Here is a 14,817-nt window from a genome sequence, read left to right as displayed (position 1 = left end):
TTAGTGTTAATTAGGTGTTAATTAGGGCTAATGAGCTCCTTATGGGGGATATGGGGCCATATGGGGGGGTATATGGGTTCCTGGGGGGGGTCAAATCCGTCACCCTACACGACCCCCAGCCCGCAACGTGGGCTGATCTGTCATCACAGGTGGGTTAATTAGTGTTAATTAGTGTTAATTAGCCGTTAATTAGCTGTTAATTTGGGTTAATAGGGTTTGGGGGGGGGATATGGGGCCATATGGGGGTGGTATGGAGACCTGGGGGGGGTCAAATCCGTCACCCTACACGACCCCCAGCCCGCGACATGGGCCGACCTGTCGTCACAGGTGGGTTAATTAGCGTTAATTAGGGTTAATTAGCTGTTAATTAGGGTTAATAGGGCCTTTGGGGGAGTTTATGGGGTTATTAGGGGGGTTTATGGGGTCCAATCCGTCACCCTACACGACCCCCAGCCCGCGACGTGGGCCGACCTGTCATTACAGGTGGGTTAATTAGCGTTAACTAGTGTTAATTAGTGATTAATTAGTCATTAATTAGGGTTAATAGGCCCTTTGGGGGGGGTGTTTATGGGGTCATTAGGGGGGTTTATGGGGTCAAATCCGTCCCAGCCCGCGACATGGGCCGACCTGTCATCACAGGTGGGTTAATTAGCGTTAACTAGTGTTAATTAGTGTTAATTAGTCATTAATTAGGGTTAATAGGGCCTGGGAGGGGAGATATGGGGCCATTTGGGGGGGGTATGGGCCTCATTTAATGGGATTTTGGGTCCATTTTATGGGATTTTGGGTCCATTTTATGGGATTTTGGGTCCCTTTTATGGGATTTTGGGTCCATTTTATGGGATTTTGGGTCTATTTAATGGGATTTTGGGTCCATTCAATGGGATTTATGGGCTCATTTTGTTGGATTTTGGGTCCATTTTATGGGATTTTGGGTCCATTTTATGGGATTTTGGGTCCATTTAATGGGATTTTGGGTCCCTTTTATGGGATTTTGGGTCTGTTTTATGGGATTTTGGGTCCATTTTATGGGATTTTGGGTCCACTTAATGGGATTTTGGGTCCCTTTTATGGGATTTTGGGTCCATTTTATGGGATTTTGGGCTCATTTTATGGGATTTTGGGTCCATTTTATGGGATTTTGGGTCCATTTAATGGGATTTTGGGTCCATTTAATGGGATTTTGGGTCCATTTTATGGGATTTTGGGCTCATTTTATGGGATTTTGGGTCCATTTTATGGGATTTTGGGTCCATTTTATGGGATTTTGGGTCCATTTAATGGGATTTTTGGTCCCTTTTATGGGATTTTGGGTCCCTTTTATGGGATTTTTGGTCTCATTTTATGGGATTTTGGGTCCATTTTATGGGATTATGGGCTCACTTAATGGGATTGTGGGTCCATTTTGGGTCCATTTGGGTCCATTTTAGGTCCATTTTGGGTCCATTTAGGTCCATTTTGGGTCCATTTTGGGTCCATTTTAGGTCCATTTTAGGTCCATTTTGGTCCCATTTTAGGTCCATTTTGGGTCCATTTTAGGTCCATTTTAGGTCCATTTTGGGTCCATTTTAGGTCCATTTTAGGTCCATTTGGGTCCATTTTGGGCCCATTTGGGTCCATTTGGGTCCATTTGGGTCCATTTAGGTCCATTTTGGGTCCATTTGGGTCCATTTTAGGTCCATTTTAGGTCCATTTAGGTCCATTTGGGTCCATTTAGGTCCATTTAGGCCCATTTTGGGTCCATTTTAGCTCCATTTGGGTCCATTTTAGGCCCATTTTAGGTCCATTTGGGTCCATTTGGGTCCATTTTAGGTCCATTTTGGGCCCATTTTAGGTCCATTTGGGTCCATTTTTGGTCTATTTTAGGCCCATTTAGGTCCATTTGGGTCCATTTAGGTCCATTTGGGTCCATTTCGGTCCATTTTGGTCCCATTTTAGGTCCATTTTGCGTCCATTTTGGGTCCATTTGGGTCCATTTTGGTCCATTTTAGGTCCATTTGGGCCCATTTTAGCTCCATTTTGGGTCCATTTAGGCCCATTTTAGGTCCATTTTAGCTCCATTTTGGGCCCATTTGGGTCCATTTGGGTCCATTTAGGCCCATTTTGGGTCCATTTTGGGTCCATTTGGGTCCATTTTGGTCCCATTTTAGGTCCATTTTAGGTCCATTTGGGTTCATTTGGGTCCATTTAGGTCCATTTTGGGTCCATTTGGGTCCATTTTAGGTCCATTTTAGGTCCATTTAGGTCCATTTGGGTCCATTTAGGTCCATTTAGGCCCATTTTGGGTCCATTTTAGCTCCATTTGGGTCCATTTTAGGCCCATTTTAGGTCCATTTGGGTCCATTTGGGTCCATTTTAGGTCCATTTTGGGCCCATTTTAGGTCCATTTGGGTCCATTTTTGGTCTATTTTAGGCCCATTTAGGTCCATTTGGGTCCATTTAGGTCCATTTGGGTCCATTTCGGTCCATTTTGGTCCCATTTTAGGTCCATTTTGCGTCCATTTTGGGTCCATTTGGGTCCATTTTGGGTCCATTTGGGTCCATTTTGGTCCATTTTAGGTCCATTTGGGCCCATTTTAGCTCCATTTTGGGTCCATTTAGGCCCATTTTAGGTCCATTTTAGCTCCATTTTGGGCCCATTTGGGTCCATTTGGGTCCATTTAGGCCCATTTTGGGTCCATTTTGGGTCCATTTGGGTCCATTTTGGTCCCATTTTAGGTCCATTTTAGGTCCATTTGGGTTCATTTGGGTCCATTTTAGGCCCATTTTAGGTCCATTTGGGTCCATTTTAGGTCCATTTTAGGTCCATTTGGGTCCATTTGGGTCCATTTAGGTCCATTTAGGCCCATTTAGGCCCATTTTGGGTCCATTTTAGGTCCATTTGGGTCCATTTTGGTCCCATTTGGGTCCATTTAGCTCCATTTTGGTCCCATTTTGGGTCCATTTAGGCCCATTTTAGGTCCATTTGGGTCCATTTGGGTCCATTTTGGGTCCATTTGGGTCCATTTAGGCCCATTTTAGCTCCATTTGGGTCCATTTTAGGCCCATTTGGGTCCATTTTAGCTCCATTTTGGGTCCATTTTGTGGGATTTTGGTGCATTTCCCCCCTTTCCCATTCAGTTCTATTTACGTGAGGCCGATGTGGGTCAGAACCGGGCCGAGGCGACGCTGCCCCGATTGGCCGAACTCAACGCGTACGTGGGGGTCAGCAGCAGCCGGGAGCCGCTCAGCGAGGAGCTGCTGCAGCCCTTCCAGGTACCCCATGGCTGCCCCATAGCTGCCCCATAGCTGCCCCATAGCTGCCCCATAGCCGCCCCATAGCTGCCCCATAGCTGCCCCGTAGCTACCCCATAGATGCCCCATAGATGCCCCTTAGAGTCCCCATAGAGACCCCATAGCTGCCCCATAGATGCCCCTTAGAGACCCCATGGCTGCCCCATAGCTGCCCCATAGAGACCCCATAGCTGCCTCATAGCCGCCCCGTAGCTGCCCAATACATGCCCCTTAGAGACCCCATAGCTGCCCCATAGAGACCCCATAGATGCCCCATAGCCGCCCCATAGCTGCCCCATAGCTGCCCCATAGATGCCCCTTAGAGACCCCATAGATGCCTCATAGCACGCGTGGGGGTCAGCAGCAGCCGGGAGCCGCTCAGCAAAGAGCTGCTGCAGCCCTTCCAGGTACCCCATGGCTGCCCCATAGCCGCCCCATAGCTGCCCCATAGCTGCCCCATAGATGCCCCATAGATGCCCCATAGATGCCCCTTAGAGTCCCCATAGAGACCCCATAGCTGCCCCATAGCTGCCCCTTAGAGACCCCATGGCTGCCCCATAGCTGCCCCATAGCTACCCCATAGATGCCCCATAGCTGCCCCATAGATGCCTCATAGAGACCCCATAGAGACCCTATTAATACCCCATTGGTGCCCCATAGCTGCCCCATAGAGACCCCATAGATGCCCCATAGCTGCCCCATAACCGCCCCATAGCTGCCCCATAGAGACCCCATAGATGCCTCGTAGAGACCCCATAGAGACCCTATTAATACCCCATTGGTGCCCCATAGCTGCCCCATAGAGACCCCATAGCTGCCCCATAGAGACCCCATAGCTGTCCCATAGCTGCCCCATAGCTGCCCCATAGCTGCCCCATAGATGCCCCATAGATGCCCCTTAGAGTCCCCATAGAGACCCCATAGCTGCCCCATAGCTGCCCCTTAGAGACCCCATGGCTGCCCCATAGCTGCCCCATAGCTGCCCCTTAGAGACCCCATAGCCGCCCCATAGCTGCCCCATAGCTGCCCCATAGCCGCCCTATAGCTGCCCCATAGCTGCCCCATAGCTGCCCCATAGAGACCCCATAGCTGCCTCATAGCCGCCCCGTAGCTGCCCAATAGATGCCCCATAGAGACCCCATAGCTGCCCCATAGAGACCCCATAGCTGCCCCATAGCTGCCCCTTAGAGACCCCATGGCTGCCCCATAGCTACCCCATAGCTGCCCCATAGAAACCCCATAGCTGCCTCATAGCTGCCCCATAGCTACCCCATAGAGACCCCGTAGAGACCCTATTAATACCCCATAGCTGCTCCTTAGAGACCCCATAGATGCCTCATAGCTGCCCCATAGGGAGCCTATTAATACCCCATAGCTGCGCCATAGAGACTCCATAGCCGCCCCATAGAGACCCTATTAATACCCCATAGCTGCCCCATAGAGACCCCATAGCCGTCCCGTAGATACCCCATAGCCGTCCCGTAGATACCCCATAGCCGCCCCATAGAGACCCCATTGCTGCCCCATAGATGCCTCGTGGATACCCCATAGAGACCCCATAGCTGCCCCATAGCTGCCCCATAGGTACCCCATAGAGACCCCATTGATGCCCCATAGACACCCCATAGAGACCCCATAGAGAACCTATAGAAACCCCATAGGCACCCCATGGCTGCCCCATAGCTGACCCCATACCCTATTAATTACCGCACTAATTACCACTAATTAATTGCCATTAATTAACTCCAGGTGGACATTCTGACCCCCAACCTCACCCCCTGCCCCTATAGCTGACCCCAAACCCTATTAATGACCATTGTGATCCCATAACTGACCCTATACCCTATGAATGAAGGTACTAATTAATGCTAATTAATGAGTGTTAATTAATTGCAGGTGGTGGTTCTGACCAACTCCCCCCTGGAGGAGCAGTTGTGGGTCGGGGATTTCTGCCATCGCCGCGGGATCCAGTTGGTGGTGGCTGATACCAGGGGACTGTTCGGGTCTGTGCACACCCCATAGCTGCCCCATAGCTGCCCCATAGCTGCCCTATAGATACCCCATAGATACCCCATAGACACCCCATAGCTGACCTATGGCTGCCCCATAGACACCCCATAGAGACCCCATAGCTGCCCTATAGATACCCCATAGCTGCCCCATAGCTGCCCCATAGCTGCCCCTTAGACACCCCATAGCTGCCCCATAGCTGCCCCATAGAGACCCCATAGCTGCCCCATAGCTGCCCTATGGATACCCCATAGCTGCCCTATAGATACCCCATAGCTGCCCCATAGCTGCCCCATAGCTGCCCCGTAGATACCCCATAGAGACCCCATAGCTGCCCCATAGCTGCCCTATAGATACCCCATAGATACCCCATAGCTGCCCCATAGCTGCCCCATAGCTGCCCCATAGCTGCCCTATAGATACCCCATAGCTGCCCCATAGACACCCCATAGCTGCCCTATAGATACCCCATAGCTGCCCCATAGCTGCCCCATAGCTGCCCCATAGGGACCCCATAGCTGCCCCATAGCTGCCCTATAGATACCCCATAGCTGCCCCATAGCTGCCCTATAGATACCCCATAGCTGCCCCATAGCTGCCCCATAGCTGCCCCATAGCTGCCCTATAGATACCCCATAGCTGCCCCATAGCTGCCCTATAGATACCCCATAGCTGCCCCATAGCTGCCCCATAGGGACCCCATAGCTGCCCCATAGCTGCCCCATAGCTGCCCCATAGAGACCCCATAGCTGCCCCATAGCTGCCCTATAGATACCCCATAGCTGCCCCATAGCTGCCCTATAGATACCCCATAGCTGCCCCATAGCTGCCCTATAGATACCCCATAGCTGCCCCATAGACACCCCATAGAGACCCCATAGCTGCCCCATAGACACCCCATAGAGACCCCATAGCTGCCCCATAGACACCCCATAGAGACCCCATAGCTGCCCCATAGAGACCCCATAGCTGCCCCATAGCTGCCCTATAGATACCCCATAGATACCCTATAGCTGCCCCATAGACACCCCATAGCTGCCCCATAGCTGCCCCATAGACACCCCATAGAGACCCCATAGCTGCCCCATAGCTGCCCCATAGACACCCCATAGATACCCCATAGTTGCCCCATAGGGACCCCATAGATACCCCATAGCTGCCCCATAGACACCCCATAGGGACCCCATAGGGACCCCATAGACCCCCCATAGACACCCCAAAGAGACCCCATAGATAACCTATAAATACCCCATAGGCACCCCATGGATACCCCATAAACACCCTGTAGACACCCCATAGCTGCCCCATAGACACCCATAGATCCCTCTATCCCCTATAAATCCCCTATAAATCCCCTATAAATCCCCTATAAATCCCCTATAAATCCCCTATATCCTCTATAAATCCCCTATAAATCCCCTATATCCCCTATAAATCCCCTCTATCCCCTATAAATCCCCTCTATCCCCTATAAATCCCCTATATCCCCTATAAATCCCCTATAAATCCCCTATATCCTCTATAGGACCCCATATATTCCCTATAAATCCCCTATATCCCCTATTGGACCCCCCTCTATCCCCTATAAATCCCCTATATCCCCTATAAATCCCCTGTATCCCCTATATCCCCTATAGGACCCCCTATATCCCCTCTAGGATCTCCTATATCCCCTATAATTCCCCTATATCCCCTATAAACCCCCTATATCCCCTATAAACCCCCTATATCCCCTATAAATCCCCTCTATCCCCTATAAATCCTCTATATCCCCTATAGGACCCCCCTATATCCCCTATAAATCCCCTCTATCCCCTATAAATCCCCTATATCCCCTATAAATCCCCTATATCCCCTATAAATCATCTATATCCCCTATAAATCCCCTATATCCCCTATAGGACCCCCATATATCCCCTATAAACCCCCTATATCCCCTATAGGACCCCCATATATCCCCTATAAACCCCCTATATCCCCTATAGGACCCCCATATATCCCCTATAAACCCCCTATATCCCCTATAAATCCCCTATAAATCCCCTCTATCCCCTATAAATCTCCTCTATCCCCTATAAATCCCCTATATCCCCTATAAATCCCCTATATCCCCTATAGGATCCCCTATATCCCCTATAAATCCCCTATATCCCCTATAGGACCCCCCTATATCCCCTATAAATCCCCTATATCCCCTATAACCCCCCCAAATCCCCTATAGGACCCCCTAAATCCCCTATAGGACTCCCATATCCCCTATAAATCCCCTATATCCCCTATAAATCCCCTATATCCACTATATCCCCTATAGGGCCCCCTATATCCCCTATAGGATCCCCTATATCCCCTATAAATCCCCTATATCCCCTATATCCCCTATAAATCCCCTATATCCCCTATAAACCCCCTATATCCCCTATAAATCCCCTATATCCCCTATAGGATCCCCTATATCCCCTATAAATCCCCTCTGTCCCCTATAAATCCCCTATATCCCCTATAGGACCCCCCTATATCCCCTATAAATCCCCTATATCCCCTATAGGATCCCCTATATCCCCTATAAATCCCCTATAAATCCCCTATAAATCCCCTCTATCCCCTATAAACCCCCTATATCCCCTATAGGATCCCCTATATCCCCTATAGGATCCCCTATATCCCCTATAAATCCCCTATATCCCCTATAGGATCCCCCTATACCCCCTATAAATCCCCTATATCCCCTATAGGATCCCCCTATATCCCCTATAAATCCCCTATATCCCCTATAAATCCTCTCTATCCCCTATAAATCCCCTCTATCCCCTATAAATCCCCTATAGGACCCCCTATATCCCCTATAAATCCCCTATTTCCCCTATAAATCCCCTATATCCCCTATAGGACCCCCCTATATCCTCTATAGGACTCCCCTCTATCCCCTATAAATCCCCTATATCCCCTATAAATCCCCTCTATCCCCTATAAATCCCCTATATCCCCTATAGGATCCCCCTATATCCCCTATAGGATCCCCTATATCCCCTATAAATCCCCTATATCCCCTATAGGATCCCCCTATATCCCCTATAGGATCCCCTATATCCCTTATAAATCCCCTATATCCCCTATAGGATCCCCTATATCCCCTATAGGACTCCCATATCCCCTATAAATCCCCTCTATCCCCTATAAATCCCCTATATCCCCTATAGGACCCCCCTATATCCCCTATAAATCCCCTATATCCCCTATAAATCCCCTATATCCCCTATAGGATCCCCTATATCCCCTATAAATCCCCTATAAATCCCCTATATCCCCTATAAATCCCCTATATCCCCTATAGGATCCCCCTATATCCCCTATAGGATCCCCTATATCCCCTATAAATCCCCTATATCCCCTATATCCCCTATAGGATCCCCTATATCCCCTATAAATCCCCTATATCCCCTATATCCCCCCATAGGCAGCTGTTCTGTGACTTTGGGGACGACCTGGTGGTGACCGACCCCAATGGGGAGCAGCCACTGAGCGCCATGGTGTCCATGGTCACCAAGGTAACATATGGGGGCCCTATAGGGGATATGGGGGCCCTATAGGGGATATGGGGGGGATATGGGGGTCATATAGGGGATATGGGGGCCCTATAGGGGATATGGGGGGGATATGGGGGTCCTATAGGGGATATGGGGGGGATATGGGGGTCCTATAGGGTAAAGTGGGGGTCCTATAGGGGATATGGGGGTTCTGTAGGGGATATGGGGGTCCTATAGGGTAAAATGGGGGTCCTATAGGGGATATGGGGGCCCTATAGGGGATATGGGGGGGATATGGGGGTCCTATAGGGGATATGGGGGTCATATAGGGGATATGGGGGCCCTATAGGGGATATGGGGGGCACATGGGGGTCATATAGGGTAAAGTGGGGTCCTAAAGGGGATATGGGGTCCTATAGGGGATATGGGGGTCCTGTAGGGTAAAGTGGGGTCCTATAGGGGATATGGGGGTCCTATAGGGTAAAATGGGGGTCCTACAGGGTAAAGTGGGGGTCCTATAGGGGATATGGGGGTTCTGTAGGGGATATGGGGGTCCTATAGGGGATATGGGGGAATTGGGGGCCCTATAAGGAATATGGGGGTCCTATAAGGGATATGGGGGAATTGGGGGCCCCTATAGGGGATATGGGGGTCCTATAGGGGATATGGGGGCCCTATAGGGGATATGGGGGTCCTATAGGGTAAAGTGGAGTCCTATAGGGGATATGGGGGTTCTGTAGGGGATATGGGGGTCCTATAGGGTAAAATGGGGGTCCTGTAGGGGATATGGGGGTCCTATAGGGTAAAATGGGGGTCCTATAGGGGATATGGGGGCCCCATAGGGGATATGGGGGTCCTATAGGGGATATGGGGGGATATAGGGGGAGATATGGGGATCCTATAGGGTAAAATGGGGGTCCTATAGGGGATATGGGGGGGTCCTATAGGGTATTTGTGCGTCCTATATTGCATTTGAGACTTCCTATATGGTATTTGGGGCCATTATTCCCTTATAGGGTATTTAGGATATCCTATATCCCCCTATATAAACCCTATATTCCTTATAGGGGAACCCAGGGGAGGTGACGTGTCTGGATGAGGCCCGACATGGATTTGAGAGCGGGGACTTCGTCACCTTCACCGAAGTCGAGGGGATGGAGGAGCTCAACAGCTGCGGCCCCATAGAGATCCGCGTCCTCGGTGCGGCCCTATAACCTTATGGGGGCATTTGGGGCCCATATGGGGTCCTTTAAGGCCCTTATGGGGTCCTTTAAGGCCTTAATGGGGGCATTTGGGGTCCTTTAAGGCACATTTGGGGCCATTTTGGGGTCAGATTTTGGACCTAGGTGCCTTTTGGGGTCACCGTCGAGATCCGCGTCCTCGGTGCGACCCTATAACCTTATGGGGGCATTTGGGGCCATTTTGGGGCCATTTGGGGTCATTTAGGGCCATTTTGGGGACAGTTGGGGCCTTAATGGGGCCATTTGGGGCCATTTTGGGGTCAGATTTTGGACCTAGGTGCCTTTTAGGGTCACTTTTAGGACCTGGACCCCTTTTAGGGTCACCTGGAGCCATTTATGGGGTCATTTAGGTCCCTTATGGGGTCATTTGGGGCCATTTTGGGGGCATTTAGGGCCATTTTGGGGTCAGATTTTGGACCTAGGTGCCTTTTAGGGTCACTTTTAGGACCTGGATCCCTTTTAGGGTCATTTAGGTTCCTTTTGGGGTCATTTAGGGCCATTTTGGGGCCACCTTTAGGACCTGGTGCCTTTTGGGGTCACTGAAGTGGAGGGGATGGAGGAGCTCAACAGCTGCGGCCCCATAGAGATCCGCGTCCTCGGTGCGACCCTATAACCTTATGGGGGCATTTGGGGCCTTAATGGGGTCATTTGAGGCCCTTATGGGGTCCTTTAAGGCCTTAATGGGGGCATTTGGGGCCATTTAGGGCCATTTTGGGGTCATTTGGGGCCTTAATGGGGGCATTTGGGGCCATTTGGGGGTCACCTTTAGGACCTGGAGCCCTTTTAGGGTCATTTAGGTCCCTTTTAGGGTCATTTAGGTCCCTTATGGGGTCATTTGGGGTCTTAATGGGGGCATTTGGGGCCATTTGAGGCCATTTTGCGGTCCAGTTTTGGACCTGGATCTGTTTTGGGGTCACCTTTAGGATCTGGATCCCTTTTAGGGTCACCTGGAGCCCTTTATGGGGTCATTTAGGGCCATTTTGGGGTCATTTGGGGCCTTAATGGGGGCATTTAGGGCCATTTTGGGGTCAGATTTTGGACCTAGGTGCCTTTTGGGGTCACCGTAGAGATCCGCGTCCTCGGTGCGACCCTATAACCTTATGGGGTCATTTGGTGTCCTATTAAGGCCCTTTTGGGGTCATTTGGGGCCATTTTGGGGTCTTTTGGGGTCATTTGGGGGCATTTAGGGCCATTTTGGGGCCACCTTTAGGACCTGGTGCCTTTTGGGGTCATTGAAGTGGAGGGGATGGAGGAGCTCAACAGCTGCGGCCCCATAGAGATCCGCGTCCTCGGTGCGACCCTATAACCTTATGGGGGCATTTGGGGCCATTTTGGGGCCATTTAGGGCCATTTTGGGGCCATTTAGGGCCATTTTGGGGTCATTTAGGTCCCTTTATGGGTTCATTTAGGGCCATTTTGGGGTCAATTGGGGTCATTTGGGGGCATTTAGGGCCATTTTGGGGCCACCTTTAGGACCTGGAGCCCTTTTAGGGTCATTTAGGTCCCTTTTGGGGTCATTTGGGGCCTTAATGGGTTCATTTAGGGCCATTTTGGGGTCATTTGGGGCCTTAATGGGGGCATTTAGGGCCATTTTGGGGTCAGATTTTGGACCTAGGTGCCTTTTAGGGTCACTTTTAGGACCTGGATCCCTTTTAGGGTCACCTGGAGCCGTTTATGGGGTCATTTAGGGTCCTTTTGTGGCCCTTTATGGGTTCATTTAGGGCCCTTTTGGGGGCATTTGGGGCCTTAATGGGGTCATTTGGGGCCATTTTGGGGCCGCCTTTAGGACCTGGAGCCCTTTTAGGGTCACCTGGAGCCGTTTATGGGGCCATTTAGGGTCCTTTTGGGGTCCTTTAGGGCCCTTTATGGGTTCATTTAGGGCCCTTTTGGGGTCATTTAGGGCCATTTTGGGGCCACCTTTAGGACCTGGTGCCTTTTGGGGTCGCTGAAGTGGAGGGGATGGAGGAGCTCAACAGCTGCGGCCCCATAGAGATCCGCGTCCTCGGTGCGACCCTATAACCTTATGGGGGCATTTGGGGCCATTTTGGGGTCATTTGGGGCCATTTAGGGCCATTTTGGGGTCCTTTAAGGCCCTTATGGGGTCCTTTAAGGCCTTAATGGGGGCATTTGGGGCCATTTGGGGCCATTTTGGGGGCAATTGGGGTCATTTGGGGCCTTAATTGGGGCATTTGGGGCCATTTTGGGTCAGATTTTGGACCTAGGTGCCTTTTAGGGTCACTTTTAGGACCTGGATCCCTTTTAGGGTCATTAAGGTCCCTTATGGGGTCATTTGGGGCCTTAATGGGGCCATTTGGGGGCATTTAGGGCCATTTTGGGGCCACCTTTAGGACCTGAATCCCTTTTAGGGTCACTTTTAGGACCTGGATCCCTTTTAGGGTCACCTGGAGCCCTTTATGGGGTCATTTAGGGCCATTTTAGGGTCATTTAGGGCCATTTTGGGGTCATTTAGGGCCATTTTGGGGTCATTTGGGGCCTTAATGGGGTCATTTGGGGGTCACCTTTAGGACCTAGAGCCCTTTTAGGGTCATTTAGGTCCCTTTTAGGGTCATTTAGGTCCCTTATGGGGTCATTTGGGGTCTTAATGGGGTCATTTAAGGCCATTTTGGGGCCACCTTTAGGACCTGGAGCCCTTTTAGGGTCATTTAGGTCCCTTATGGGGTCATTTGGGGCCTTAATGGGCTCATTTAGGGCCATTTTGGGGCCACCTTTAGGACCTGGTGCCTTTTGGGGTCACTGAAGTGGAGGGGATGGAGGAGCTCAACAGCTGCGGCCCCATAGAGATCCGCGTCCTCGGTGCGACCCTATAACCTTATGGGGCCATTTGGGGCCATTTTGGGGCCATTTGGGGCCATTTTGGGGGCAATTGGGGCCTTAATGGGGGCATTTGGGGCCATTTTGGGTCATTTGGGGCCTTAATGGGGCCATTTGGGGCCATTTTGGGGTCCAGTTTTGGACCTAGGTGCCTTTTAGGGTCACCTTTAGGACCTGGATCCCTTTTAGGGTCACCTGGAGCCGTTTATGGGGTCATTTAGGGCCCTTTTTGGGGTCATTTAGGGCCATTTTGGGGCCTTTTTGGGGGCAGTTGGGGCCTTAATGGGGTCATTTGAGGCCATTTTGGGGTCATTTGGGGTCTTAATGGGGCCATTTGGGGCCATTTTGGGGTCAGATTTTGGACCTAGGTGCCTTTTAGGGCCACCTTTAGGACCTGGATCCCTTTTAGGGTCACCTGGAGCCCTTTATGGGGTCATTTAGGTCCCTTTTAGGGTCATTTAGGTTCCTTTTGGGGCCATTTTGGGGTCATTTGGGGTCTTAATGGGGCCATTTGGGGCCATTTTGGGGTCAGATTTTGGACCTAGGTGCCTTTTAGGGTCACTTTTAGGATCTGGATCCCTTTTAGGGTCACCTGAAACCGTTTATGGGGTCATTTAGGGCCCTTTTGGGGTCATTTAGGGCCATTTTAGGGTCATTTGGGGCCTTAATGGGGTCATTTAAGGCCATTTTGGGGCCACCTTTAGGACCTGGTTCCTTTTGGGGTCACTGAAGTGGAGGGGATGGAGGAGCTCAACAGCTGCGGCCCCATAGAGATCCGCGTCCTCGGTGCGACCCTATAACATTATGGGGGCATTTGGGGCCATTTTGGGGCCATTTGGGGCCATTTTGGGGCCATTTGGGGCCATTTTGGGGGCAATTGGGGCCTTAATGGGGGCATTTGGGGCCATTTTGGGTCATTTGGGGCCTTAATGGGGCCATTTGGGGCCATTTTGGGGTCCAGTTTTGGACCTAGGTGCCTTTTAGGGTCACCTTTAGGACCTGGATCCCTTTTAGGGTCACCTGGAGCCGTTTATGGGGTCATTTAGGGCCCTTTTTGGGGTCATTTAGGGCCATTTTGGGGCCTTTTTGGGGGCAGTTGGGGCCTTAATGGGGTCATTTGAGGCCATTTTGGGGTCATTTGGGGTCTTAATGGGGCCATTTGGGGCCATTTTGGGGTCAGATTTTGGACCTAGGTGCCTTTTAGGGCCACCTTTAGGACCTGGATCCCTTTTAGGGTCACCTGGAGCCCTTTATGGGGTCATTTAGGTCCCTTTTAGGGTCATTTAGGTTCCTTTTGGGGCCATTTTGGGGTCATTTGGGGTCTTAATGGGGCCATTTGGGGCCATTTTGGGGTCAGATTTTGGACCTAGGTGCCTTTTAGGGTCACTTTTAGGATCTGGATCCCTTTTAGGGTCACCTGAAACCGTTTATGGGGTCATTTAGGGCCCTTTTGGGGTCATTTAGGGCCATTTTAGGGTCATTTGGGGCCTTAATGGGGTCATTTAAGGCCATTTTGGGGCCACCTTTAGGACCTGGTTCCTTTTGGGGTCACTGAAGTGGAGGGGATGGAGGAGCTCAACAGCTGCGGCCCCATAGAGATCCGCGTCCTCGGTGCGACCCTATAACATTATGGGGGCATTTGGGGCCATTTTGGGGCCATTTGGGGCCATTTTGGGCCATTTTGGGGTCCTTTAAGGCCCTTATGGGGTCCTTTAAGGCCTTAATGGGGGCATTTGGGGCCATTTGAGGCCATTTTGGGGTCAGATTTTGGACCTAGGTGCCTTTTAGGGTCACTTTTAGGACCTGGAGCCCTTTTAGGGTCATTTAGGTCCCTTTTGGGGTCATTTAGGGCCATTTGGGGGTCACCTTTAGGACCTAGAGCCCTTTTAGGGTCATTTAGGTCCCTTTTGGGGTCATTTGGGGTCTTAATGGGGGCA

At 50.9% G+C, this 14,817-nt stretch overlaps 1 protein-coding gene across 5 annotated transcripts in view; it reads left to right on the top strand.

The window, feature by feature from the left end:
* The window catches only part of UBA1 (ubiquitin like modifier activating enzyme 1), a 73,355-nt gene that overhangs the window by 13,795 nt on the left and 44,743 nt on the right, over nucleotides 1-14,817 (top strand). For all 5 annotated transcript variants that reach the window (XM_085534711.1, XM_085534712.1, XM_085534713.1 and 2 more), the window contains 4 exons: nucleotides 3,121-3,255; nucleotides 5,170-5,276; nucleotides 8,738-8,828; nucleotides 9,875-10,007. In XM_085534711.1, coding sequence (XP_085390837.1) covers nucleotides 3,121-3,255; nucleotides 5,170-5,276; nucleotides 8,738-8,828; nucleotides 9,875-10,007 — 466 coding nt within the window. The remainder of the gene's footprint in view (nucleotides 1-3,120; nucleotides 3,256-5,169; nucleotides 5,277-8,737; nucleotides 8,829-9,874; nucleotides 10,008-14,817) is intronic.

The sequence above is a fragment of the Coturnix japonica genome, unplaced genomic scaffold (assembly GCF_054131305.1).
Source record: "Coturnix japonica strain WE unplaced genomic scaffold, WE-NBRP24 Scf097, whole genome shotgun sequence".
In the NCBI taxonomy this organism is placed as follows: domain Eukaryota; kingdom Metazoa; phylum Chordata; class Aves; order Galliformes; family Phasianidae; genus Coturnix; species Coturnix japonica.
Note: the sequence above shows the minus strand (reverse complement) of the source record. Positions and strands in the feature narration are given on the sequence as shown.